This window comes from Pelophylax lessonae (genome assembly GCF_965119305.1).
Source record: "Pelophylax lessonae genome assembly, chromosome: 6".
Classification (NCBI taxonomy): Eukaryota; Metazoa; Chordata; class Amphibia; order Anura; family Ranidae; genus Pelophylax; species Pelophylax lessonae.
This window is the reverse complement of record NC_138773.1, coordinates 152,357,082-152,384,146: the sequence shown is the minus strand read 5'-3', so window position 1 is coordinate 152,384,146 and position 27,065 is coordinate 152,357,082. Positions and strand designations below refer to the sequence as shown.

At 43.0% G+C, this 27,065-nt stretch overlaps 1 protein-coding gene across 1 annotated transcript; it reads left to right on the top strand.

Moving 5' to 3' along the window:
* Window positions 1-1,086: 1,086 nt before the first annotated feature.
* Window positions 1,087-26,480, top strand: LOC309558670 (uncharacterized protein; the record flags this gene model as incomplete). Its single annotated transcript, XM_082261730.1, has 2 exons — window positions 1,087-1,158; window positions 25,404-26,480. 2 exons carry the CDS (start codon window positions 1,087-1,089, stop codon window positions 26,478-26,480), a joined length of 1,149 nt encoding a protein of 382 aa, XP_082117856.1.
* Between the last annotated feature and the right edge of the window lie 585 nt (window positions 26,481-27,065).

The window sequence follows — 27,065 nt, the reverse complement described above, 5'->3', positions numbered from 1 at the left end:
ATCAGTGTAAGTCTGTGATTTTATTACATGAGTACAAATCTGACAGTGGCCACAGGGGTACATTCCTTTAAGAGGCTGTAATTCGGTAAGCCAATTAGACTTAGTAGTGGGTGTGAACTCTGAATGTACCAAGTGGTCACCGAGATTCGTAGCTCTTCTAGCTGTTAACAATGGGCGAGGTCCAACTATATTTTTTAGTAATTCATTGTTTTGTAAGACATGCCAGTGTGATTGGAGGATTTTTTTCACCTCATTCCACTGGCAGCCATATTTAGTGATTAGGCGTGGTAGGTTAGAGTTTTCTGACTTTAATTTAGTTTGGCTCAGGAGCTCCTTTCTTTCCCTTTCTGCCGCTTTTCTTTTTGCTCTCCTGATCATCCGGTGTGAGTATCCCCTCTCGCGAAATCTCGCATAGAGCTCTCTGGATTCCCGTAGATAGTCTTCACCGGATGAGCAGTTACGTTTTATGCGGAAAAACTGTCCCACAGGTATCCCCATTTTGAGGCTAGTGGGATGATGGCTATCTGCCCTCAACAGTGTGTTGGCGGCTGTTGGTTTGCGAAAGGTAGTAGTGGTTAGTCTCCCGTCCTTAAGCTCGATGTTTAAGTCCAGAAAGGGGAGCACTTTCCTGTCAACTGTATAGGTTAACCGGATGTTTCGCTGATTAGCATTAAGTTCCGACACAAAGTGCTCCAGCTCAAGTGGTGTACCTGCCCAGACCATGAGCATATCGTCTATATACCTCAGCCAAGTCAAGGCATGGCTGAGGTACATTTTACCACAAGATGGAGATAGTCCATCTGGTTTTTAATTGCCATAAGAGGTGGAGATGGAGGAGTGTTTGCAGTACCGCCACCTGTGGGCATTAACCAATCACGCCACTTCCCTATTTATTCACCTCCTAAACCATCCAATGACGTCCTGACAAAGCGTGCGTCACGCACGCGAAACGCGTTGACGTCACACGCCGGCCCCGCACAACCCGGAAGAGCCACTGATGCGCTCCAGCGTCCATCCAAGCTGCGGAAATCCTGTCTCCAAATTGGAACACGCCGTTTCCTCGTGGCTGGCCGGAGCCATACCTGCATGCCGGGCCTTCATCTTAATGCTACCTGGGAAAACCAGCAGAAGCCCACCGATTTAAGATCCAAGTGCATGGTGAGCATTAACTTTATACCGATAGGGGATAGAGAAAAGGCCGTGACCACCAGGCTGTCTGTGGATACCTAGCAAAAAAATATATCAACCAGCGGAAGGCCATCACTTGGCCCATGGTCAAATACCATTCCCTATAAAGATTCAGCCTAACCCTGGTGTGAGCCTGCGCAGGATGCAGATTGCACTGCGTCTCTCCCCTGCTCCCGCACCTCCATTCCTTATACATTGTAAGTGACGCTCTGCCCCAGAGGAACTATTGTCGGCCTGACATTGCTGCCCCACATACAAGAGGAACTGTACCATCCTCCCCTCCCCCCAAAGTATATTTGCTCTTGATCATCACAGGACTGATCCTCTATATCAAATCCAATATATCCGGTATGCAGACACTCCTTTAGACACCCTTTTCTTTATGGTGGAAATTACTTTGAAAATTCCGAGTTATTGGTATTCATCACCATAGTGTCATGGTCTAGCCTGCTACTGAGTTGAATATTTGGAATTTTCTATGTACTGCATAGTCCAGCTTGGGACTCCTTTGATATTAGTATATCAACCGTGTAGCATCAAGTAGTACCAACGGTAACATATTAGATGGTCATGTTCCCTTGTTATTTGATGTCATCACATTGGGCCATCATTATATATATTCCTTGACTTTTACACTGTGGCATGCCAACCAGTGGATCCTTGAGCTCACCGCGTTCACAAATTCCGAATGGAATGTATGCGGTTAGCCAAGGTTCCCACTGGTTTGAGTTCCTGGAGTGTGTGTGAGGCCGGCCTTGTGAGTGTGTGTCATTGTTTTTATGTTATGTATGTTTTCTGTAATTATTTTTCTTGACATACCTGTTGAATTTTTGCAATGTGTCCCCAAGTCGGGGTAATTTTATAACCATGTGTCAATCCTGATCCATAATAAAAAGTTTTTTCTATTAATTTCACTGAGTTGGTTTGAGCATCCCTTTTTTACAGCCGTTCTAAGAGGTCTTCTATGACCCCTTTCACCTGTATTTTATAGCATCGTTCCTTTGGCTGTGGTGGCTCCCTTCATACCATTTGAGACCAATTGGATTTCCAACGAGTCTCTTAACGGTTCTGTGTCCCGCCCACATAGGACACAGTAGTCTCACATCTTGGGTGCCCCCTTTGTCTCCAAATACTACATACTTAGCTGTCAGGTAAACCCATGTGAGCTAATTTTTGGGGCCTATACATGCCGACACTTACTTCTGTATACTGTGTGAATGCCTAATGTACCTCTAAACAAAACGATTCGGGATGCTCATAATTGTCCGTTATGTTCCGCGGAAAGACCTTCTCTTTGCCACAAGTTCTGGTCCTGTCCCTATATCACGACATTCTGGGACCAGGTACTGACCTTCAAGTGACGAAGTGGCACATACCCAAAGACCCTATATTGCTCCTGTTCGGTTACTGGGACAAACGCCTCCAAAAGTGGTCTAGCACCCCTGCCTCGCCACATCGTCTGTGGATCCTGACCTGTTTACTGGTGGCCAGAAGGACAATCCTAACTAATTGGATCTCCACGACTCCCCCCTTAGTTTCCCGGGTCAGATCAGAGCTTTCCACACTTCTTTCCATTGACCGCCTCAACAGGTTTTTTTCAGCCCCATCCTCACGGAAATCATTTCTACAGAAATGGGACAATTACGTCAAGTACTCCTTCCCCAAATCCGACCCCTCTATGGATCAATATACATTTACGTTACGTACGCAAGGCTCTTACCCAATCTTCCTTTTCACTCTTCCCTCTCCCTTCCTCTCCAAACATCACTGCTGCCCCCTTTAATCTACCTCTGTATTGTGTCTTCCGAGAAGACAGCTATGGAGTTCATCTTTCTGTCTCCTACACTATTCTTTTCTCCTTTCCACTCTTTTCCCCTCCATCCCTACCCTCCCCCCTTCCCTCACTCATACTATCAGACAAACATCCACTCACAAAAAAAAAACATTTTTTATAAATTTTTTCTCCTCCCCCCCTCCCCCTCTCCTCCCTCAACCAGGGCCTTCAAAACGCTGAACCTTTGTAGTCTAGTCCCCCAAGCTCATATTTTAGGGTGCTAAGTGGAGGAGTTGTTTCCCCTCATCCGAGGTCGTAAATAAGTTCCAGATACCCCATATCGCCTTATATTGTTCGTATTTGTTTTGTGAGGAAAGTACTAAATCCTCCATTTTATTTATATGCTCTAATTTCCGTGCCCATTCAGATACTGAGGGGGGATTTGTCCTCCTCCAGTATTGCGGTATGCATGCTCTTGCAGCATTCATCATATGAGGTAATATCGATCTTTCATATTTCTTCCTTGATAGCCCCGATATCTGCAAGAGGCAAAAGGCTGCATCTCCCTCAATTCTATAATCCGTTATTTTCTGAATTATACCCCCTACTTCGACCAGTATTTCTTTATATCTGGGCAATTCCAGAAAATATGGTACAACGTACCCTCTCCCTCCCCACATCTCCAGCACCTATCAGATTCCTGGGGATACCACTTATGTAATTTATCTGGTGTATTATACCATCTGGTTAAGATCTTATAATTTGTTTCCTGAATTTTAGTGCACTTTGTTGGCCCGAATGTTAACCTAGATATTCTCTGTACCTGTGCTATTGTTATATCCCTATTTAAATCTGATTTCCACTTTACCACCCAATTTAATTTTGGTTGTTCTATTGGGGTATTCATCATTTTTATATAGCATAGAGAGGACACGTCCACTACTCTCCCCCTTCTCACATAGCCTCTCAAAGTTTGTCAACGGTTTTACAAATTTCTCCGGCCTTGGGAGCGACTCCAAGAAATGTCGTATCTGGAGCGCCTCCCAAAGGGGGAGGCCAAATGGTCCGTTCCTATCTGTTAAATTAGGGATCGAGGGCCAGCTCCTCTGATTCGCAAAAGTTTTTACACTTACTTGTCCGGATTCTCGTAGTTTTTTGAAATACTGTCTATCCAGTCCTGGGGTAAAGTTTGGGTTCCCCAATATAGGATATAGAGGGAAATCTATTGTTGTTAACTTTTGCCTCAGGGATTGCTGATTACCTATCTTTATAGTATTTCCTATCAACGGGTGTGTTTTTAATGTCTTAGGGAGACTCTGATAGCACCATAACAGTCTGTGCCTGTTCTATTTGAACCCAAATTTTCATTTCCGAATGGTGCCACCAATCTATTATTCTATTTAGCTGTATGGCATGATAGTATCTACGTAGATCTGGGATCGCAAGTCCTCCCATATGCTTAGGCAAAGTTAAGCTATTACGAGCTATGCGTGGCTTCTTCTTGGCCCAGATATATCTAGTAAACATTCCATGTATGGTTTTAAAGAAACTATTCGATATTTTGATAGGCAGAGCTCGCATCAAATATAAATATTTTGGTAAGATGTTCGTTTTTATTAGGTTCCCCCTCCCAAACCAAGACTGGAGTCCCCCCTCCCATTGGTCAAGAAGTCTCCTTGTCTCCTTGACCAGAGGGAGCAAATTCAGGTCAACTAACCTTGACAGGTCTGCTGATATATATGTCCCTAAATATTTCACTGCCTCTTTCACCCAGATAAAGCCAAAGTTACTTTTTAGTCTCTTCATTTTTACTTCCGAGACCCCTATTCCCAGCGCTTCCGATTTCCCATAATTTATTTTGAGATTCGACATGTCCCCATACTGTTTAAATTCCTTTAGGAGCACAGGTAGTGAGATGTCTGGCTCTGTCAAGGAAAATAACAGATCATCCGCATAGGCTGCGATTTTATATTGCTCTTTGCCCTGGGAAACTCCTCTTATATCCGGATTCATGCGGATTTTACATAAGAAAGGTTCCAGTACTAGAGCGAAGAGCAATGGGGAAAGTGGACATCCTTGTCTTGTGCCGTTCTTTATATAAAAAGGTTCTGAGAGTACCCCATTAGCCTTCACCCTCGCTGTCGGATTTGAATAGACTTTGGTGATTCTTTCCCTCATTACTTCTCCTACTCCTATATATCTGAGCACTGACTGCATAAAGGCCCACTCAACTCTATCGAAAGCCTTTTCTGCGTCGGTGCTCAGTATAACACAGGGGGTCCTTGCTTTATTAACTATGTGGATTAAATTGAGGACTCTCGTAGTATTGTCTTTCGCTTCTCTTGCCATCATGAATCCTACTTGATCTAAATGAATTACCCTCGAAAGGATCCTCGACATTCTAGTAGCTAATATTTTCGTGAAGATTTTTAAATCTGTATTTAACAGGGAGATAGGCCTATAACTTCCGCAATTTGCTGGGTCCTTACCCTCCTTCAGAATCAGCGTCAAGTAGTCTGCCAAAGTATCTCTGGCAAACATCCCCTCTGGACCTCTCTCATTAAATAGTCTTTCCATGTATGGTCCCAAAATTGGGGACAATACATGGAAGTACTGTGGTGTTAATCCATCCGGTCCTGGTGCTTTGCCTATCTTCATGTTTTTTATAGTCTATTGTATTTCCTCTAACGAGATTTGTTTTTCTAGATCCTCTCGTTCTTCTTCCGATAGTTTAGGGAGACCTGTTTGTATCAAATACTCATCCATCTCTTTCTGTGTTTTCCCTGTCTCCGGTAAATTATACAACAGAGAATAAAAATTCCTAAACTCATCAGAAATTTGTTTCGGTATCAGCTTCTTACTACCCTCTGATGTTACAATCTGTGGGATATAAGATCTTAATTTTTGGTTCTGAATAGATCTTGCTAAGGTCTTTCCACATTTGTTTCCTGATTCATAGGATACCTTTCTCGATATTTGTATTGCAGCCTTAGCTCTATATTGGAGTAGATCTGATATTTGTTTTCTTACGATAACTAGTTCCTCTAGTGTCTTATTTACCTTTTTCTGTTTATGCTCTATTTCTAATATTTTAAGTTTCTCTAATAATGTTGTTAATTGTTTATTTCTTTCTTTCTTTATTCTTGCTCCATGCTTAATCAGAACTCCTCTTATCACTGATTCATGGGCTTCCCACAATATTCCTATAGAGCATCCTGGCTGATCGTTAACATCGAAATAGTCCCTAAGCTTCTTCTGTACCTCCACCCTCACCTCTTCTATCTGCAAAAGACTCTCGTTTAATTTCCAAGATCTCTGTTTTATTGAATTAATTGTTGTGACACTATAAATCTTTGAGATCATTGCGTGATCTGACCATGTTATGTTGTCTATATCAGTGCATTTAACCGCTTGGAGATGAGTGTGGGGGACCAGAAAGAAATCTATTCTCGAATAACTCCTATGTGGACTTGAATAAAATGTAAATTCCCTTTCCGTCGGGTGTTGAATACGCCATACATCTATCATTTGTTCCTTGTATAGAGTCCTCAGCATCCGTCTGCAAGCCATTGCAGAAATGGTCGATTTAGACCTAGAGGTATCGACCGTTGGAGACAGAGGCATATTAAAATAGCCTCCTAGCAATAATTGCCCTTGTGTAAATTTTCTAAGCGTGTTTAGTGTTTTAGCTACAAACCTATCCTGATGTTTATTAGGAGCGTATAAAGTGGCCAAGGTTAACTGGGTTTCCCCTATCTTTCCCTTTAAGAACAAGAATCTGCCATTATCATCACTTAGCTTCTCCTCCAACAGCCATGGAGTTTTCCTATCTATTAGTATCGATACCCCTCGAGATTATGTTTGCATATTAGTCGTGTGGTGTGTATATATATGGGAATGCATTATTTTTCAAGTACGGGAGTTTATCTGACTTAAAATGAGTCTCCTGGATAAATGCTATATTTGCCTTTACCCGTTTGAGCTCTGACAGAAGTATCCGCCTTTTTTCCGGTACATTCAAGCCCTTCACATTAAGGGAGACAATCTTGATATCCTCCATTAACTACTCTCAGGGACCTAAGAGGCAGGGGGGAAGCGAACAGAGGAGGAAAAGGACGAGAGGGAGAAAAAAAAAACACACACACAAAAAACCCCAAAGAAAACAAACAAGAGCAAACTCACTCTTTATTACACACTCACACTTACCAAACCCCTCTTTCACTCGCCTGTGTCCCAATCCCAGTTGGGACGAGTAAAACTCTGTCCCAATAGGGTTCCCAGGTCAGATTTAAATCCTTCCAACACATGGCATCTTACTGCCACTAGTGTGTTCTTAATTTTTTGGGGGTAAAATACCCAAAGCGGTCTCCCAAGCTCCTGCTCCTCCCTCCCCTCTCCCTTTCCACCTACATCCATCTTGCCATTATTTCTCCCATCTCCCCCCTCCCCCCTCCCCTCTCCCCCCCCTCAATGCCCCATACCCTCCTCCCCCTCCCCGGGGGCCCCTTCTTTCATTCTCCTATTCCAAAACCTCCCCTCTGTCTCCCTTCCAAGCATCTAATTTCAATAGAGTTTTAAACCCCCAGTATTCCAGAGCCTTGCTTTCTTAGCTTAATCTCTAATTATAAGTCAACCGCTCATCTTAAGTCTCTTATTTTAATCCCAACATGAGGGTTTACACAACTTTGACATAAGTCTGGGGAGAAACGAAGAAAGAGGGGGAAAAGAGAGAAAAAAAGAGAAAAAAAATTCTATATCAACCCCCCCCCCATGTTTGTGCTGTGAGTAAAATATCACCCAGTTTTCTAAAAAAAAAAAATCCAATTAATTCTAAGTCAACCATCGACCCCCCCCTCTTATTTGTGCTATGAGTGAAATACCACCCAATTTTTCCAAACAAACAAAAAAAATTTCCCCTTTTTTCTCCCCCCTCCCCCCCTTCCCTCCTCCCTAAGAGACATGTTTATTGGTGAGGGTTTTTCCTACCAAGGGATGCTCCGGCCTTCCCAGCTCAGTGCGAATCCCATTAATTTTATTCCTTCCCATTATTAAACCAGTTCACTAAAGGGGAAGAGGTGGAGAAGAACACAGGGAGAGGAGGAAAAAGAAGGAGAAGAGAGAAACGAAAAAGGGGAGAAACCTTTTTTAAGGCAAATCATCCTATAGACATCATACATTTCTTTACCCTTCCCTTCCCTCCCTCTTCCCCCTTCCTTCCCACTATTTAACCAGAGTCCTCCAGTCTCATACTCGATACAAGCACCTACATTTTAGGTCCTTATTTTCAATAATCTACTAATAAAACCCCTCCCACCAAAAAAAAAAAAAAACCCAAAGTGCAGAACTCAATTTCTTCTCCAACTCCAATAGTGTCCAAAAAAAAAATTCCCCCTTTCCCTTTTTCTTCCTTTTTTTTTTCCCCTCCACCCATCCAAGTGTAGACGAGGGTGTTAAATCACCCAGTTCTATAAAACCCAGATATCCCTTGTTTGTGCTATACATAATACGAGGATGTAACCCATCCAATTTTAATATGAAAACCAAAAAAAACAGAAAAACAAATTCACTTTCTTTTTTTTTTTTCCCGAAATGCAGGTGAACCTAAATTCCTACTCAACTATCCGGGGAACGATTTCTCCCCTCCAGCTTCCCTCCTCCCACCCCCTTACCCCTGCTCATATAGGGCCCCTAGGCCCACTACCTGTTACTCTACCCAACCAGTTTGGAACTTCTATGGCCTCCACTTCTAAAAAATCAAACAAAGCTTCTCTTTCTTGATAACTGCGTAGAGTGACGAAACGTCCCTCTCTACAGAAAGTCACTGTAAATGGGAAGCCCCATCTATAGGTGCACCCTTTTTTCTTCGACAACTCCAGAATAGGTTTCAGGATGGCCCTTCTCTGCAGTGTCTCTCTTAATATATCCAAAAAAATCAAAATGTCCATATCCTCCAACTTCCACTCCCTGGAAACCCGGGCTTTTTGCAAAATCAGATCCTTCTGAGTATAATAATGCAATTTACAGATAACGTCCCTTGGTTTCTCCTGGGGCTTTTTCTGCGGGCTCTGGATCCTATGTATCCTATCAAGCTCTATTTTGCCTGGATAATTTTCCCCCAGAATATTTTTGAATAGGGTATTTACGGAATCTTCCAGTTGTGGGCCATTCAAGGACTCCAATAGTCCCCAAATCCTTAAGTTATTGCGCCTATTCCGGTTTTCCATATCCTCAAGTTGTAGTTGCATTCTAAATTCTCTTTCCTCCTGAAGTTCTTTCCTTTTTTCCAACTTTACTAATCGTTCTTTTATCATGGATATTTCTACCATCCCCTGCCACCCAAACTAACATCCTTTTTTGCTGACAATTTGGAATCCGCAGAGGTGGGGGTGGTGTGGGATGCGGCTAAGGCATTCATGGGAGGTCAGTTTATACGTACGGTTAATGCCATTAAAACGGACACCAGGCAATGGGAGAATACTGTGTTGGACGCAGTGACTAGAGCGGAGGAAACTTATGTTAGGGACCCGTCAGATGATACTCAGAGGTCGTGGCTGGCTGCCCAATCTATGGCCAAGTCGGTCTCGATTCAAAAGGCTGAAAACAAGCGCTTATTCTTGCAGCAGAGGTATTTTGAGAAGGGAGAAAACACGGGTCATATGTTGGCCATGCTGGTTCGCTCGCAGCAGCCTGCGGCATTTATACCCCAGATTAGGGATCCTCAGGGGGTGCTCTGGCACGCCACGGCTCACATACGGAGAGTACTTGGGAAGTTTTATGCTGATCTTTACTCCTCTAAGATCTCGGCTGACTCACGAGAAATTGCCGATTTTTTTGGCTTCCTGCGATTTGCCTTCTCTGTCTGCCTGGGACGTGGCTGTGCTTGGGGCCCCCCTTACGGAAAATGAACTTTATGCGGCCTTGAAATCTACTAAGCCTGGTAAATCTCCGGGGGCTGATGGTATCCCGTCGGAGGTTTACAGCCGATACGCTGAACAGTTGGTGCCCGTGCTGCTGCGGGTATATAACGAAGCCTTCCGTATTGGCCGCTGTTAGGAATGCTTCCTGAGCACACTGATGTGCTGTCATGAATCTGCAATCTAAAGGGTTAACCTAGAGCAGACTAATTGCAGTAATTGGCAAACAGGCTGCCTTATTTAAACAGCTCAGAAGCACTGTGTCTTTGCTGACTTGTCTGCAGCTCTTCCTGTGTTCCTGAAGCCTGCTTCCTGTTACCTATTTGATATCCGTTTTGACCTTTGGCTTGTTCCTGACTTTGTTGACCTGCTGCCCGTCCTGACCCGCGGCTTGTTTGACCATTCTCTCGGATCTCCCTTGTCTGCTTATCTGCCTTCGGATCATGACCGGCTTCTCCCTTGGTGGGGCGACCCTGAGGACTGCGACCTGGTATCCACACGCAGCAAAATCCATCCTCCCCACTAGAGGCTCTGGCGAAAACCAGTGGATACTTAGATTCCACACCTCAGGTTAGCCTGTGTCACTTACCTTGGGGGTTCCCGTCTAAGCTCCGCCCTCTGGCACACGTGGGGCCTTCCTCTGCCATCAGGCTACCACTTGTATCCCTAACAGTACAAGTCAGCCATGACGGAGCCTGCAAGAGAAGCCTCACCGTTGGAAAAGATCTGCCAACACCTCGCAGCCCTATCTCAAACCGTAAAGTCAATTCAAGACGGCTACACACAGCTAGAGGAAAGGCTGCTCTCTACGACACTTCAGGGGGATCCTCCTGTATTATCTGCTTCCTCTCCTGCTGCAGCACTCTCTGCACCTGCTTCTGGCCCTACCGTAGTGATGCTGCCACCAGAACCTCGAGTTCCTGCTCCCGAAAAATATTCCGGGGATCGCGGTAAATTCCGCGCCTTTCGCAACGCCTGCCAGCTGTATTTCTCCCTGCAACCTCGAACCTTTTCTTTGGAGACCACCAAGGTGGGGTTTGTTATCTCCCTGCTCCTAGGCGAACCCCAGTCCTGGGTTCATCGGCTCCTTGAAGAGGGCAGCCCCCATTAAACTCCTTACGGTAATTTTTTGAGGCCATGGCACAGCTCTATGATGACCCGCAGCGATCCTCCACCGCAGAAGCTGCGCTTCATGTTCTTCAGCAGGGTCGCAGGCCCGTAGAACACTACGTCACTGACTTCCGCCGCCTCAGTTCCGTTACATCCTGGAACAAAGCAGCACTCCGGTATCAGTTCCGTCTCGGCTTGTCAGAAGGACTGAAGGACGAGCTGGCGCGGGTAGGTGTCCCCAATGCCTTGGAAGATTTGATTTCCCAGGCCATTCAAATCGACTGGTGGCTACGGGAGCGCAGAGAAGAACGATCTCCGCAGCCGTTCAGACCAGCCTGGACGCTACCACGAGTTGCTCATCCTGCATACTTTTCTTCTGCTGGGTCAGCTCTTACCAACCCCGCTCCCGCTGGAGTCGCCTCAGATACGCCTGAACCTATACAACTTGGGATCATACGGCCTGCTTTGTCCCCGGAGGAGAGACGCCGTCGCCAGTTGGGTAACCTGTGCCTGTATTGCGGTGAAGCTGGACACTATGTGCGCTCCTGCCCGGCAAAATACCATAAGTTCATGCCGGCCTCACCATCTGTTGCCAGTTCCTCCCACCTAGCCTTTCCTGTGTCATTACAGCTTCCGGAAGGACTCGTCCCAGTTACCGCAATCATTGACTTGGGAGCCTGCCCGTTATTTCATTGATCGCTCGTTCGCCCTGCAACATGGCGTACCTCTCCGGCTCAAGACTCAGGACCTCACCATCTTCCTGGCTGATGGCTCCCACATCAAATCCGGGCCCGTGACCCAAGAAACTTTTCCCCTTCCTATGGTCTCCTCCTCCGGCCATAAGGAACTGATTAGCCTGGATGTTATCACATCCTCCTTATTTCCCATTGTCCTGGGATTACCGTGGTTGCAAGCACATAACCCGCAAGTCAATTGGATCACAGGCATCATCCAGTTCCCATCTCTTTACTGCAAGAATTCCTGTCTACCCGCTCCTCCTGAATTCCCCAAGACTCTGTTCTGTCTTGAATCCGAACCTGATGTATGTTCTGTGGTGCCCAAAGCATACCATATTTTCCTGGACGTATTCAGCAAACGGGGAGCAGAGACCTTGCCCCCCCACCGTCCATATGACTGCCCCATCGACTTGCTCCCAGGAGCCGAAATCCCGTTCGGCCGGATTTACCCACTTTCTGAACGTGAGCTGGACGTCTTAAAGGACTATGTAGACGAAAGTCTGAAGAAGGGGTTCATCTGTCCCTCTACCTCTCCAGCAGGGGCAGGTATCTTCTTCGTAGAGAAGAAGGATCACACCCTCCGACCCTGCATCGATTATAGGGATTTAAATAAAGTTACTATTAAAAACCGTTATCCCCTTCCTCTAGTCCCCGAACTCTTTCAGAGACTCAGATCTGCCATTCTGTTTACTAAGCTGGATCTTCGTGGGGCGTACAACTTTGTGTGCATCTGAGAGGGCGACGAATGGAAGACTGCTTTCTGCACTAGATTCGGATATTTTGAATACCTGGTAATGCCATTTGGCCTTTGTAATGCTCCTGCCACGTTCCAACACTTTGTGAACGACATCTTCAGGGATTGGTTGGATATCTTCATCATCGTATACTTGGATGACATCCTAATCTTCTCAACATCCCTAGAGCAGCATCGCGAGCACGTTCGAAATGTCCTCGGTCGCCTTCGCCAGCATGGTCTCTACGCCAAGGCCGAGAAGTGCGTTTTTGAGCAGAACATCCCGTTTCTGGGGTTAATAATTTCCACAGAAGGAATAGAGATGGATCCTCAGAAGGTCTCTGCAATTCTGGACTGGCCACCTCCATCAGACAAAAAGGGAGTACAGCGCTTCGTTGGCTTCACTAATTTTTATAGGAGGTTCATTAAGGGGTTCTCTAACATCATAGCCCCTATTACTCACCTTACTAAGAAGAACGTCCACTTCCAGTGGACCCCAGAAGCTCAGTCCGCCTTCTCGGTTCTTAAAAAACATTTTACCTCTGCCCCTATCCTAAGTCACCCGGATCCTGCCTTACCCTATCTCCTGGAGGTAGACGCATTGGACGTTGCGGTCGGGGCAGTCATCTCCCAAAGACAGGGAACTAGAGACTTAACTCACCCAATAGCCTTCTTTTCCCGGAAACTCTCTCCCGCGGAGAAAAACTATGATGTCGGGGACCGGGAACTCCTGGCTATCAAAGCCACTCTCGAAGAGTGGAGATATCTACTAGAAGGAGCATCACACCCGATTCTTATATTTACCGATCATAAGAACCTTGAGTACTTAAGATCTGCAAAGCGACTTAGACCCCGCCAGGCCCGATGGGCACTCTTCTTCTCCAGATTCTCGTTCCATATCACCTATTGGCCCGGGTCGAAAAATGTCAAACCGGATTCCCTGTCCCGGATGTTTGATAATACTAAAGAAGAGTTGGTACCTGACACTATCCTGTCAGAGAAAAACTTCCTGCTCACTAGCCTGAAATCCCATCTTGAGCAAGCCTCTGCCAAAATTTCCGGTCCACCTGGGATACCCCTGTCACGCAAGGATGGTTTGTTGTGGGCTAAGGACAAAATATTTGTCCCGGAGGGAGTCAGAGTTTCGGTTCTAGCTGCCTGCCATGACCACCCTCTGGCTGGCCATTTTGGTGTTCATAGGACCCTTGACCTCATGCAATGCACCTTCTGGTGGCCTGAGATGGGAAAAGACTGCAGAAGTTATGTGTCTTCCTGTGTTTCTTGCTCCAGGAGTAAAACCACCAGAAGTAAGGCGTGGGGTCTCCTCAGACCACTCCCAATCCCTGACTGGCCCTGGCAAACTATCGCCATGGACTTTATCCTGGAACTTCCACCTTCGGCCGGGTGCTCTGCCATTTTTGTGGTTGTAGACCGGCTTACTAAGATGGCCCACTTTCTACCCCTCAAAGGTACCCCCTCTGCAAAAGAAACTGCAGAAGTCTTCATTAGGGAGATCGTGCGACTCCACGGGGTACCCACGAACATTATCTCGGACAGAGGGGTACAGTTCACGTCCCGCTTTTGGAGGGCCTTGTGTAAGCTACTAAAAATTGAATTATCTATGTCCTCAGCTTACCACCCGCAGACGAACGGGCAAACAGAGAGGACAAACCAGACCCTGGAACAATATCTCCGGTGCTTTACCACCTTCGTCCAGGACGACTGGGTAGCATTACTACCATTTGCGGAATTTGCCTTTAATAATTCACGACATTCCGTTACCGGGCAATCTCCCTTCTTTGCCAATTATGGTTTTCATCCTTCCTTTCTGCCCGACGTCCCATCTGATTCCAGAGTGCCCGCAGTTCAGGTCACCATTGACTTCTTCACGAGTAATAACAAACTTCTGCAGGACACCTTGGCCAAGGCTCAGATAGCGTCCAAAAGAATCTTTGATGGGAAAAAAGAGGGGAGAACTGTTCTCCAACCAGGTGACCAGGTCTTTTTATCCACAGCTAACCTGCGCTTGGCCTGCCCATCCAAGAAGTTGGCTTCCAGGTTTATCGGCCCATTCCCCGTTAAAATAAGACTCAATGCCGTGTCCTATGAGTTATCCTTACCTGATGGACCCTACGGATCCATCCTGTGTTCCATGCCACTCTTTTTTAAAACCCGCGGTTCCCGACGCCTTCCCCGGCAGAAGCCCTGGACCTCCGGAACCAGTGATGGTGGATGGCGACATGGAGTACGAAGTTGAGGCTGTACTTGATTGCCGGAAAAGAGGTAACCAGCTTCAGTTCCTTATTAAATAGAAGGGTTATGGGCCGGAAGAGAATTCCTGGGAACCTGAGAGTAACATTCATGCCGCAGACCTGATCCAGGCGTTTTTTCTTGCCCATCCTCAGAAAAGCAGTTTGTTGGGCACCCGGAGGTTGCCCTTAAGGGGGGGGGGGTAATGTTAGGAATGCTTCCTGAGCACACTGATGTGCTGTCATGAATCTGCAATCTAAAGGGTTAACCTAGAGCAGACTAATTGCAGTAATTGGCAAAGAGGCTGCCTTATTTAAACAGCTCAGAAGCACTGTGTCTTTGCTGACTTGTCTGCAGCTCTTCCTGTGTTCCTGAAGCCTGCTTCCTGTTACCTGTTTGATATCCATTTTGACCTTTGGCTTGTTCCTGACCTTGTTGACCTGCTGCCTGTCCTGACCCCCGGCTTGTTTGACCATTCTCTCGGATCTCCCTTGTCTGCTTATCTGCCTTCGGATCTTGACCGGCTTCTCCCTTGGTGGGGTGACCCTGAGGACTGCGACCTGGTATCCACACGCAGCAAAATCCATCCTCACCACTAGAGGCTCTGGGGAAGACCGGTGGATACTTAGATTCCGCACCTCAGGTTAGCCTGTGTCACTTACCTTGGGGGTTCCCGTCTAAGCACCGCCCTCTGGCACACATGGGGCCTTCCTCTGCCATCAGGCTACCACTTGTATCCCTAACAGTACAAGTCAGCCATGACAGAGCCTGCAAGAGAAGCCTCACCATTGGAAGAGATCTGCCAACACCTCGCAGCCCTGTCTCAAACCGTAAATCTTGTATCCCTAACAGCCACCTTCCTGCCTCTATGTCCGAAGCTATAGTTGTTTTCCTGCTGAAGCCCGGCAAGGATCTTCTTTTGGCGGATTCCTAAAGGCCCATATCTCTACTCACAACGGATGTTAAAATTCTAGCTAAGATACTGGCCACTAGGCTGTCCTCTGTTGTCCAGGGGGTTGTCCATAGGGATCAATCAGGGTTTATCCTGACCAAATCGACGGCACTTAATCTCCGCCGACTATTTCTGAACCTTCAGATCCCAGTAGACAACCCTGGGAACCGGGCAGTCTTTTCGCTAAATGCCGCTAAGGCATTCGATAGTGTTGAATGGGTGTACTTATGGGAAGTTCTCAAACGCATTGGTGTGGGAGAGAACTTTCTGAACTGGGTGCGGGTACTGTACGCTGCCCCCACGGCCAGACTGAGGGTGAAAGGGGAGCTTTCTGGACCCTTCTGTTTGCACAGGGGGACTAGACAGGGCTGCCCACTATCTCCATTGCTGTTTGCCATGGCACTGGAGACCTTAGCGGCGCGGATTCGGTCCTCCCCTGACATAGTGGGGGTCAGAAAGGGCTCCCATGCAGACGTTATCTCACTCTATGCGGATGACACACTGCTCTACCTAGGTGATACAGGGGAATCCTTGCGGGCGGTAATGTCCCTTATTGACTATTTTGGGTCCCTGTCGGGATTTTCCATAAATTGGGATAAATCAGTTTTAATGCCCCTTGATCCCATAACTCAGCCTTTTCCGGACTGTGCATCCACAGTGCGAGTGGTTGACTGCTTCAAATATTTGGGGATCCAGGTGTCTCCTGATCCTACCCAGTATATCACACTGAACCTTGTACCTCTGCTGCAAAGTTCCCTTGTCGATGGCTGGGCGAGTCAATCTAATTAAGATGGTGTGGGCTCCTCAACTTCTTTATGTCTTGCACAATCTGGATACCCAGGAAATGGTTCTATAGGATTGACTCCCAGTTCCGAGAACTGATCTGGTGCTAAAAAGTGGCTAGGATTAAATTGGCTACCCTTCAGATGGGCAAGGATAGTGGTGGCTTGGCAGTCCCCAACCCCAGAGTATATTTTCTAGCCTTCCAGGTTCAGCATATGGGGGGCTGGGGTCTTTTGGATCCATTCGTTCCTATTGGGTCTCTGCTGACTCGCCTCACCCTGTCCTTGTACACCTTGAAGCGGGGTTCTCCAATATGGGGACTCGGTTACCCACACTCTCCTTGATTCGTATGGTGTGGCGCTGTGTCAAGGGGATGTTGCAGATCACGGGTTACCTTCCTCAGACTCCGATTTGGCATAATTGCAACTTTTCGGAACTGTTTCGTCTAGAGGGCGCGGAGATGTGGGAGGCCCATGGTGTATATTTTATAGCACAATTGTTCAGAGCTGGGGTACTGAAATATATTCAAGACTTACAGAGGGAGTTTGATGTTCCTAGGCACTGTTTCTTTCGCTACCTACAATTGAGACACGCGATGATGGCCCAGGCAGGCTTGGCTTCTTTGACACCCGACACTCACTGCCTGTTGGGTGAGGTGTTTCGGGTCTCGGACAAGAAGGGTATGATCTCACAGGTTTATGTCCTTCTGTTGGGATCCGTGCAGGACCCCCTCTTCCCTCCCTGCTCGTGCGGGGTGGGAGGGGGGATCTTGGACCCATAGATGGGCAGACGTGGGATCTTTGCCTCTCATCAATCATCGATTTTGGATCGCCTCCAGGGTGCCGAGCAGTGGCCAGTGGATAACACAGGTCAATGCCTCTTTAATCAGGGAAAAGCCATACCAGCATCGAAATGCTCACAAGAAATTTGCCTCGTTATGGCAACCTTGGTTGGATGACCCGGCCTTGGCTCCCCCCAGTTGGTTATGGATCGGCTGCTCATTGGATAGGGTAGCATTTCTTGAGAAGGTCTAGCGTGCAGAGTCCTCCCTTCCTTTCCCCCTCCCCCCAACCTTTAAATTTTCTGCCACTGTTTTCCTTTTTTCCCTTCCCTTCTCCTTTGCACTTAGTACTTCAGGTGGGTTTTTGCTACTTTATGGAGGTGTGTGCTATATTGCTAGATGTTCATGGTCCTATTACTATTGGGAGGGAATAACTGTATGTTTTTATTTATCCTTCTCTTATGCACATGCTCAGGTTTGTTTACTTGGCTGTAATTTTCACCTGAATGCAATGGTTTATGGATGACGCTTTCCTGTACTGTTGCTGTTATATCCATTATATATTTGTATTTTTCCGAACACTGTTTCTGTAACTGATTATGTCTACCGTTCATGTTATTTATTCAGTGTACTGTTTATACTCAATAAATATTAAAAAAAATTCAGACCTTTGGTGAATAAATGCAAAAAAATAAATGCTTTTTAGACACTTGGAGACCAAAATAGAGTCATTTTGATCCAAACAAATGGTTCAGGCGGTTGGTTACCAAATGCAATTATCTTGTCCAAGACCGGCTTTTTAAGACTCTAGTAGACGAAAATACAGTCATTTTGACTAAATTTTTATTTCAGACCTTTGGTGACCAAATGCAGTTATTTTGACTAAAAAGGGCTTTTTAGACACATGGAGACCAAAATAGAGTCATTTTGACCAAAAATTTTTTTTCAGATCACTGGTAATAAAATGCAATTATCTTGTCTAAAACCGGCTTTTTAAGACTCTAAAAGACAAAAATACAGTCATTTTGGCTAAAAAAGTTTTTCAGACCTTTGGTGACCAAACGTAGTTATTTTGACTAAAAAGGGCTTTTTAGACACTTGGAGACCTAAATAGAGTCATTTTGAACAAAACAATGTTTTCAGATCACTGGTTACGAAATGCAATTATCTTGTCTAAAACTGGTTTTTTAAGACTCTAAAAGACAAAAATACAGTAATTTTGGCTAAAAAAGTTTTTCAGACCTTTGGTGACCAAATGCAGTTATTTTGACTAAAAAAGGCTTTTTAGACACTTGGAGACCAAAATAGAGTCATTTTGACCAAAAAAATGTTTTCAGATCACTGCATACGAAGTGCAATTATCTTGTCTAAAACCGGCTTTTTAAGACTCTAAAAGACAAAAATACAGTCATTTTGGCAAAAAAAAGGTTTTCAGACCTTTGGTAAACAAATGCATTTATTTTGACTAAAATAGGCTTTTAGACACTCTGAAACCAAAATAGAGTCAGTTTGAACCCAAACAAATGTTTCAGGCGATTTAGTTACCAAATACAATTATCTTATCCAAAACCATCTTTTTAAGACTCTAACAGACGAAAATACAATCATTTTGACTACATTTTTTTTCCGCCCTTTGGTGACCAAATGCAGTTATTTTGACTAAAAAAGGCTTTTTAGACACTTGGAGACCAAAATAGAATCATTTTGACCAAAAAAATGTTTTCAGATCACTGCATACGAAATGCAATTATCTTGTCTAAAACCAGCTCTTTAAGACTCTAAAAGACAAAAATACAGTCATTTTGGCTAAAAAAAGGTTTTCAGACCTTTGGTGAACAAATGCATTTATTTTGACTAAAATAGGCTTTTTAGACACTTGGAGACCAAAATAGTCATTTTGACCCAAACAAATGTTTCAGGCGATTGGTTACCAAATGCAATTATCTTGTCCAAAACCGGCTTTTTAAGACTCTAATAGACGAAAATACAATCATTTTGACTACATTTTTTTTCAGACCTTTGGTGACCAAATACAGTTATTTTGACTAAAATGGGCTTTTTAGACACTTGGAGACCAAAATAGAGTCATTTTGACCAAAAAAATGTTTTCAGATCACTGGTAACGAAATGCAATTATCTTGTCTAAAACCGGCTTTTTAAGACTCTAAAAGACAAAAATACAGTCATTTTGGCTACAAAAAGTTTTTCAAACCTTTGGTGACCAAACGTAGTTATTTTGACTAAAAAAGGCTTTTTAGACACTTGGAGACAAAAATAGAGTCATTTTGACCAAAAAGATGTTTTCAGATCACTGGTTACGAAATGCAATTATCTTGTCTAAAACCGGCTTTTTAAAACTCTAAAAGACAAAAATACAGTCATTTTGGCTAAAAAGGTTTTTCAGACCTTTGGTGACCAAATGCAGTTATTTTGACTAAAAAAGGCTTTTTAGACACTTGGAGACCAAAATAGAATCATTTTGACCAAAAAAATGCTTTCAGATCACTGCATACGAAATGCAATTATCTTGTCTAAAACCGGCTTTTTAAGACTCTAATAGACGAAAATACAATCATTTTGACTAAATTTTTATTTCAGACCTTTGGTGACCAAATGCAGTTATTTTGACTAAAAAAGGCTTTTTAGACACTTGGAGACCAAAATAGAGTTATTTTGACCAAAAAGATGTTTTCAGATCACTGGTTACGAAATGCAATTATCTTGTCTAAAACTGGCTTTTTAAGACTCTAAAAAGACAAAAATACAGTCATTTTGGCTAAAAAAGTTTTTCAGACCTTTGGTGACCAAATGCAGTTATTTTGACTAAAAAAGGCTTTTTAGACACTTGGAGACCAAAATAGAGTTATTTTGACCAAAAAGATGTTTTCAGATCACTGGTTACGAAATGCAATTATCTTGTCCAAAACCGGCTTTTTAAGACTCTAATAGACAAAAATACAATCATTTTGACTTAAATTTTTTTTCAGACCTTCGGTGACCAAATGCACTTATTTTGACTAAAAAGGGATTTTTGGACACTTGGAGACCTAAATAGAGTCATTTTGACCAAAAACATTTTTTCAGGCCATTGGTTACCAAATGTAGTTTATCTTGTCTAAAAGCAGTGTTTTTAGACTCTAAAAGACAAAAATACAGTCATTTGGGCTAAAAAAGTTTTTCAGACCTTTGGTGACCAAATGCAGTTATTTTGAGTAAAAAAATGCTTTTTAGACACTTGGAGACCAAAATAGAATCATTTTGACCAAAAAAATGTTTTCAGATCACTGCATACGAAATGCAATTATCTTGTCTAAAACCGGCTTTTTAAGACTCTAAAAGACAAAAATACAGTCATTTTGGCTAAAAAAAGGTTTTCAGACCTTTGGTGAACAAATGCATTTATTTTGACTAAAATAGGCTTTTTAAACACTTGGAGACCAAAATAGTCATTTTGACCCAAACAAATGTTTCAGGCGATTGGTTACCAAATGCAATTATCTTGTCAAAAACCGGCTTTTTAAGACTCTAATAGACGAAAATACAGTCATTTTGACTAATTTTTTATTTCAGACCTTTGGTGACCAATTATAGGTATTTTGACTAAAAAGGGCTTTTTAGACACTTTGAGACCAAAATAGAGTCATTTTGACCAAAAAAATGTTTTCAGATCACTGGTTACGAAATGCAATTATCTTGTCTAAAACCGGCTTTTTAAGACTCTAAAAGACAGAAATGCAGTCATTTTGGCTAAAAAAGTTTTTCAGACCTTTGGTGACCAAATGCAGTTATTTTGACCAAAAGGGTCTTTTTAGACACTTGGAGACCAAAATAGAGTCATTTTGACCAGAAAAATGTTTTCAGATCACTGGTAACGAAATGCAATTAACTTGTCTAAAACCGGCTTTTTAAGACTAAAAGACAAAAATACAGTCATTTTGGTTTAAAAAAAGTTTTTCAGACTTTGTGTGACCAAACGTAGTTATTTTGACTAAAAATGGCTTTTTAGACACTTGGAGACCTAAATAGAGTCATTTTGACCAAAAACATTTTTTCAGGCCATTGGTTACCAAATGTCGTTTATCTTGTCTAAAAGCAGTATTTTAAGACTCTAAAAGACAAAAATACAGTCATTTTGGCTAAATAAAGGTTTTCAGACCTTTGGTGACAAAATACATTTATTTTGACTAAAATAAGATTTTTAGACACTTGGAGATCAAAATAGAGTTATTTTGACCAAAAAATGTTTTCAGATCACTGGTAACAAAATGCAATTATCTTGTCTAAAACCAGCTTTTTAAGACTAAAAGACAAAAATACAGTCATTTTGGCTAAAAAAAGTTTTTCAGACCTTGGGTGACCAAACGTAGTTATTTTGACTAAAAATGGCTTTTTAGACACTTGGAAACCTAAATAGAGTCATTTTGACCAAAAACATTTTTTCAGACCATTAGTTACCAAATGTCGTTTATCTTGTCTAAAAGCAGTGTTTCAAGACACTAAAAGACAAAAATACAGTCATTTTGGCTAACAAAAGTTTTTCGAACCTTTGTTGACCAAACGTAGTTATTTTGACTAAAAAAGGCTTTTAAGACACTTGGAGACCTAAATAGAGTCATTTTGACCAAAAACATTTTTTCAGGCCATTGGTTACCAAGACTAGTTTATTTTGTCTAAAAGCGGTGTTTTAAGACTCTAAAAGACAAAAATACAGTCATTTTGGCTAAAAAAAAGGTTTTCAGACCTTTGGTGACAAAATGCATTTATTTTGACTAAAATAAGCTTTTTAGACACTTGGAGACCAAAAAAGAGTCATTTTGACCCAAACAAATGTTTCATGCGATTGGTTACCAAATGCAATTATCTTGTCCAAAACCGGCTTTTTAAGACTCTAATAGACGAAAATACAATAATTTAAACTATATTTTTTTCAGACCTTTGGTGACCAAATACAGTTATTTTGACTAAAAGGGTCTTTTTAGACACTTGGAGAACAAAATAGAGTTATTTTGACCAAAAAAATGTTTTCAGATCACTGGTTACGAAATGCAATTATCTTGTCTAAAACCGGCTTTTTAAGACTCTAAAAGACAAAAATACAGTCATTTTGGCTAAAAAGTTTTTCAGACCTTGGGTGACCAAATGCAGTTATTTTAACTAAAAAGGCTTTTTAGACACTTGGAGACCAAAAAAGAGTAATTTTGACCCAAACAAATGTTTCAGGCGATTGGTTACCAAATGCAATTATCTTGTAAAAAACCGGCTTTTTAAGACTCTAATAGACGAAAATACAATCATTTAAATTACATTTTTTTCAGACCTTTGGTTACCAAATACAGATATTTTGACCAAAAGGGTCTTTTTAGACACTTGGAGATCAAAATAGAGTCATTTTTAGTCAAAATAAATGCATTTGTTCACCAAAGGTCTGAAAAACTTTTTTTAACCAAAATGACTGTATTTTTGTCTTTTAGAGTCCTAAAAAGCCGGTTTTAGACAAGATAATTGCATTTCGTTACCAGTGATCTGAAAACATTTTTTTGGTCAAAATGACTCTATTTTGGTCTCCATGTGTGTAAAAAGCCCTTTTTAGTCAAAAAAACTGCATTTGGTCACCAAAGGTCTGAAAAAAAAATTAGTCAAAATGATTATATTTTCGTCTTTTAGAGTCTTAAAAAGCCGGTTTTGGACAAGATAATTGCATTTGTTAACCAATCGCCTGAAACATTTGTTTGGGTCAAAATGACTCTATTTTGGTCTCCAAGTGTCTTAAAAGCCTTTTTTAGTCAAAATAACTGCATTTGGTCACCAAAGGTCTGAATAACTTTTTTTAGCCAAAATGACTGTATTTTTGTCTTTTAGAGTCTTAAAAAGCCGGTTTTAGACAAGATAATTGCATTTCGTAACCAGTGATCTGAAAACATTTTTTGGTCAAAATGACTCTATTTTGGTCTCCAAGTGTCTAAAAAGCCTATTTTAGTCAAAATAAATGCATTTGGTCACCAGAGGTCTGAAAACCTTTTTTTTAGCCAAAATGACTATTTTTGTCTTTTAGAGTCTTAAAACACTGCTTTTAGACAAGATAAACTACATTTGGTAACCAATGGCCTAAAAAAATGTTTTTGGTCAAAATGACTCTATTTAGGTCTCCAAGTGACTAAAAAGCCCGTTTTAGTCAAAATAACTACGTTTGGTCACCAAAGGTCTGAAAAACTTTTTTAGCCAAAATGACTGTATTTTTGTCTTTTAGAGTCTTAAAAAGCCGGTTTTAGACAAGATAATTGCATTTCGTTACCAGTGATCTGAAAACATTTTTTTGGTCAAAATGACTCTATTTTGGTCTCCATGTGTCTAAAAAGCCCTTTTTAGTCAAAATAACTGCATTTGGTCACCAACCGCCTGAAACATTTGTTTGGGTCAAAATGACTCTATTTTGGTCTCCAAGTGTCTAAAAAGCATTTATTTTTTTGCATTTAATCACCAAAGGTCTGAATTTTTTTTAATATTTATTGAGTATAAACAGTACACTGAATAAATAACATGAACGGTAGACATAATCAGTTACAGAACCAGTGTTCGGAAAAATACAAATATATAAAGGATATAACAGCAACAGTACAGGAAAACGTCATCCATAAACCATTGCATTCAGGTGAAAATTACAGCCAAGTAAACAAACCTGAGCATGTGCCCCTGTGCATAAGAGAAGGATAAATAAAAACATACAGTTATTCCCTCCCAATAGTAATAGGACCATGAACATCTAGCAATATAGCACACACCTCCGTAAAGTAGCAAAAACCCACCTGAAGTACTAAGTGCAAAGGAGAAGGGAAGGGAAAAAAGGAAAACAGTGGCAGAAAATTTAAAGGTTGGGGGGAGGGGGAAAGGAAGGGAGGACTCTGCACGCTAGACCTTCTCAAGAAATGCTACCCTATCCAATGAGCAGCCGATCCATAACCAACTGGGGGGAGCCAAGGCCGGGTCATCCAACCAAGGTTGCCATAACGAGGCAAATTTCTTGTGAGCATTTCGATGCTGGTATGGCTTTTCCCTGATTAAAGAGGCATTGACCTGTGTTATCCACTGGCCCCTGCTCGGCACCCTGGAGGCGATCCAAAATCGATGATTGATGAGAGGCAAAGATCCCACGTCTGCCCATCTATGGGTCCAAGATCCCCCCTCCCACCCCGCACGAGCAGGGAGGGAAGAGGGGTCCTGCACGGATCCCAACAGAAGGACATAAACCTGTGAGATCATACCCTTCTTGTCCGAGACCGAAACACCTCACCCAACAGGCAGTGAGTGTCGGGTGTCAAAGAAGCCAAGCCTGCCTGGGCCATCATCGCGTGTCTCAATTGTAGTTAGCGAAAGAAACAGTGCCTAGGAACATCAAACTCCCTCTGTAAGTCTTGAATATATTTCAGTACCCCAGCTCTGAACAATTGTGCTACAAAATATACACCATGGGCCTCCCACATCTCCGCGCCCTCTAGACGAAACAGTTCCGAAAAGTTGCGATTATGCCAAATCGGAGTCTGAGGAAGGTAACCCGTGATCTGCAACATCCCCTTGACACAGCGCCACACCATGCGAATCAAGGCGAGTGTGGGTAACCGAGTCCCCATATTGGAGAACCCCGCTTCAAGGTGTACAAGGACAGGGTGAGGCGAGTCAGTAGGGACCAATAAGAACGAATGGATCCAAAAGACCCCAGCCCCCCATATGCTGAACCTGGAAGGCTAGAAAATATACTCTGGGGTTGGGGACTGCCAAGCCACCACTATCCTTGCCCATCTGAAGGGTAGCCAATTTAATCGGTGTGTGTGTGTGGTATGTGTGTGTGTGGTATGTGTGTGTGTGGTATGTGTGTGTGGTATGTGTGTGTGGTATGTGTGTGTGTGGTATGTGTGTGTGGTATGTGTGTGTGTGGTATGTGTGTGTGTGGTATGTGTGTGTGGTATGTGTGTGTGTGGTATGTGTGTGGTATGTGTGTGTGGTATGTGTGTGTGTGGTATGTGTGTGTGTGGTATGTGTGTGTGTGGTATGTGTGTGTGGTATGTGTGTGTGTGGTATGTGTGTGTGTGGTATGTGTGTGTGTGGTATGTGTGTGTGTGTGGTATGTGTGTGTGTTATATGTGTGTGTGGTATCATTTGTTAAAATGAGTATTCTGTGTATTTCAGATCCTTATGCTGCAAAGTCCCAGCCACAGACCTTCTGTTTGGACTGTAAACCGAGCTTCTGATTGGTGGGATGTCATTTTTCCCAATTTTACAAACACTCAGTGGCTGGAGAACTTTCGAATGTCAGAAGAAACATTTGCCTACTTGTGCAACAAAGTGCGTCCAGTGATGGAAAGACATGACACAAACTTTCGTGTTTGTGTTCCTTTAAAGAAGAGAGTAGCCATTGCACTGTGGAAGCTCGCAACTGGCTCTGAGTACAGAAGTGTTGGACATCTGTTTGGTGTAAGCATAACAACTGTTTGTCGATGTGTCCATGATTTCTGTGCAGCAGCAGAGATTTTGTTGGTACCAGAACAAATTCGTTTTCCAGATCAGGAGAAGTTTAAAGAAATAGCTGCCTACAATGAGAACAGGTGGGGGCTTCCACAGTGCATTGGTGCTATTGATGGATCTCACATACCCATCATAGCACCACAGGACTATCACTGTGACTATTTCAACCGTAAAGGCTGGCACTCCATCATCCTTCAAGGTGTTGTTGATGGAAAGGGACTCTTCTGGAATGTTTTTACTGGGCTGCCTGAAAGCATGCATGATGCTCGGGTTTTGAGACTGTCCACACTGTGGGATCTGTTAATTCGTGGAACACACAAACCAACTAACACTAGAAACATTGGTGGTGTGAATGTTGGCTACTACATCCTAGGAGATTCTGCCTATCCCTTGCAGCAGTGGCTCATAAAACCATTCAGTAACACTGGACGGCTGACAACAGAACAGCAGGTGTACAACATGAAAATCTCCAGAGCACGTGTAGTGGTAGAAAATGCATTTGGTAGATTAAAAGGAAGATGGCGTTGCCTTATGAAAAGAAATGACTGTGCAGTTGACCTTGTGAAATCTATGGTCCAGACTTGTTGTGCACTACATAACCTTTGTGAGAGTCATGGAGAAGCCTATGAGAGTTCATGGGATTCACCTTCTGTACCAGAGCCTGTAGTGGCACTGACACAGGCTGTAGAGGAAGAGGGCAGGGATGTACGTGAGGCTCTGATGCGTTACTTGAATAGTTGACTCCTGTCAAGCTATAGCAAAAATAGTTCCAAGTATAATGTCTAGCTTCCCTTTTTTTTTTCTTTTAACGTGCTTTAATCATTGTGGTATGGTGATTTGACCGATCATCAGCACGGGAGGTGAGAAGGCTTTATCATCACCACCGAGCATCGCTGCTGACCACAGCACTTGCTACTGTATACCTGCTATGTCAAGTTGGTAAGCTGAAGGAATGTGTACAGTATCAGGTGGTGTGGTCAGCAACGATGCTCGGTGCTGATGATAGCCTTCTCACCTCCCGTGCTGATGAACTGTCAAATCACCATACCACAATAAAAAGTTTGTTTAAAAAAAAAAAAAATGAGACATCAATGGGCAGAAATATTTACATGCAAATATTATATGTATACATCTATTTTTTTTTTTTTTTTGGTCACCTCCTGCCACGTGTATAATGTTTTGCTTTCCTTTTTTTTATAGTAAATATGCTTTCAGTAGCAATTGTTACAGTACATTCAAATACAATATTAAATTAATCTAAAAGCAATGAACTACACATGTTTGTCCACTGTTTTGGATTTTTATTGTACAAAACCAGGTACAAAA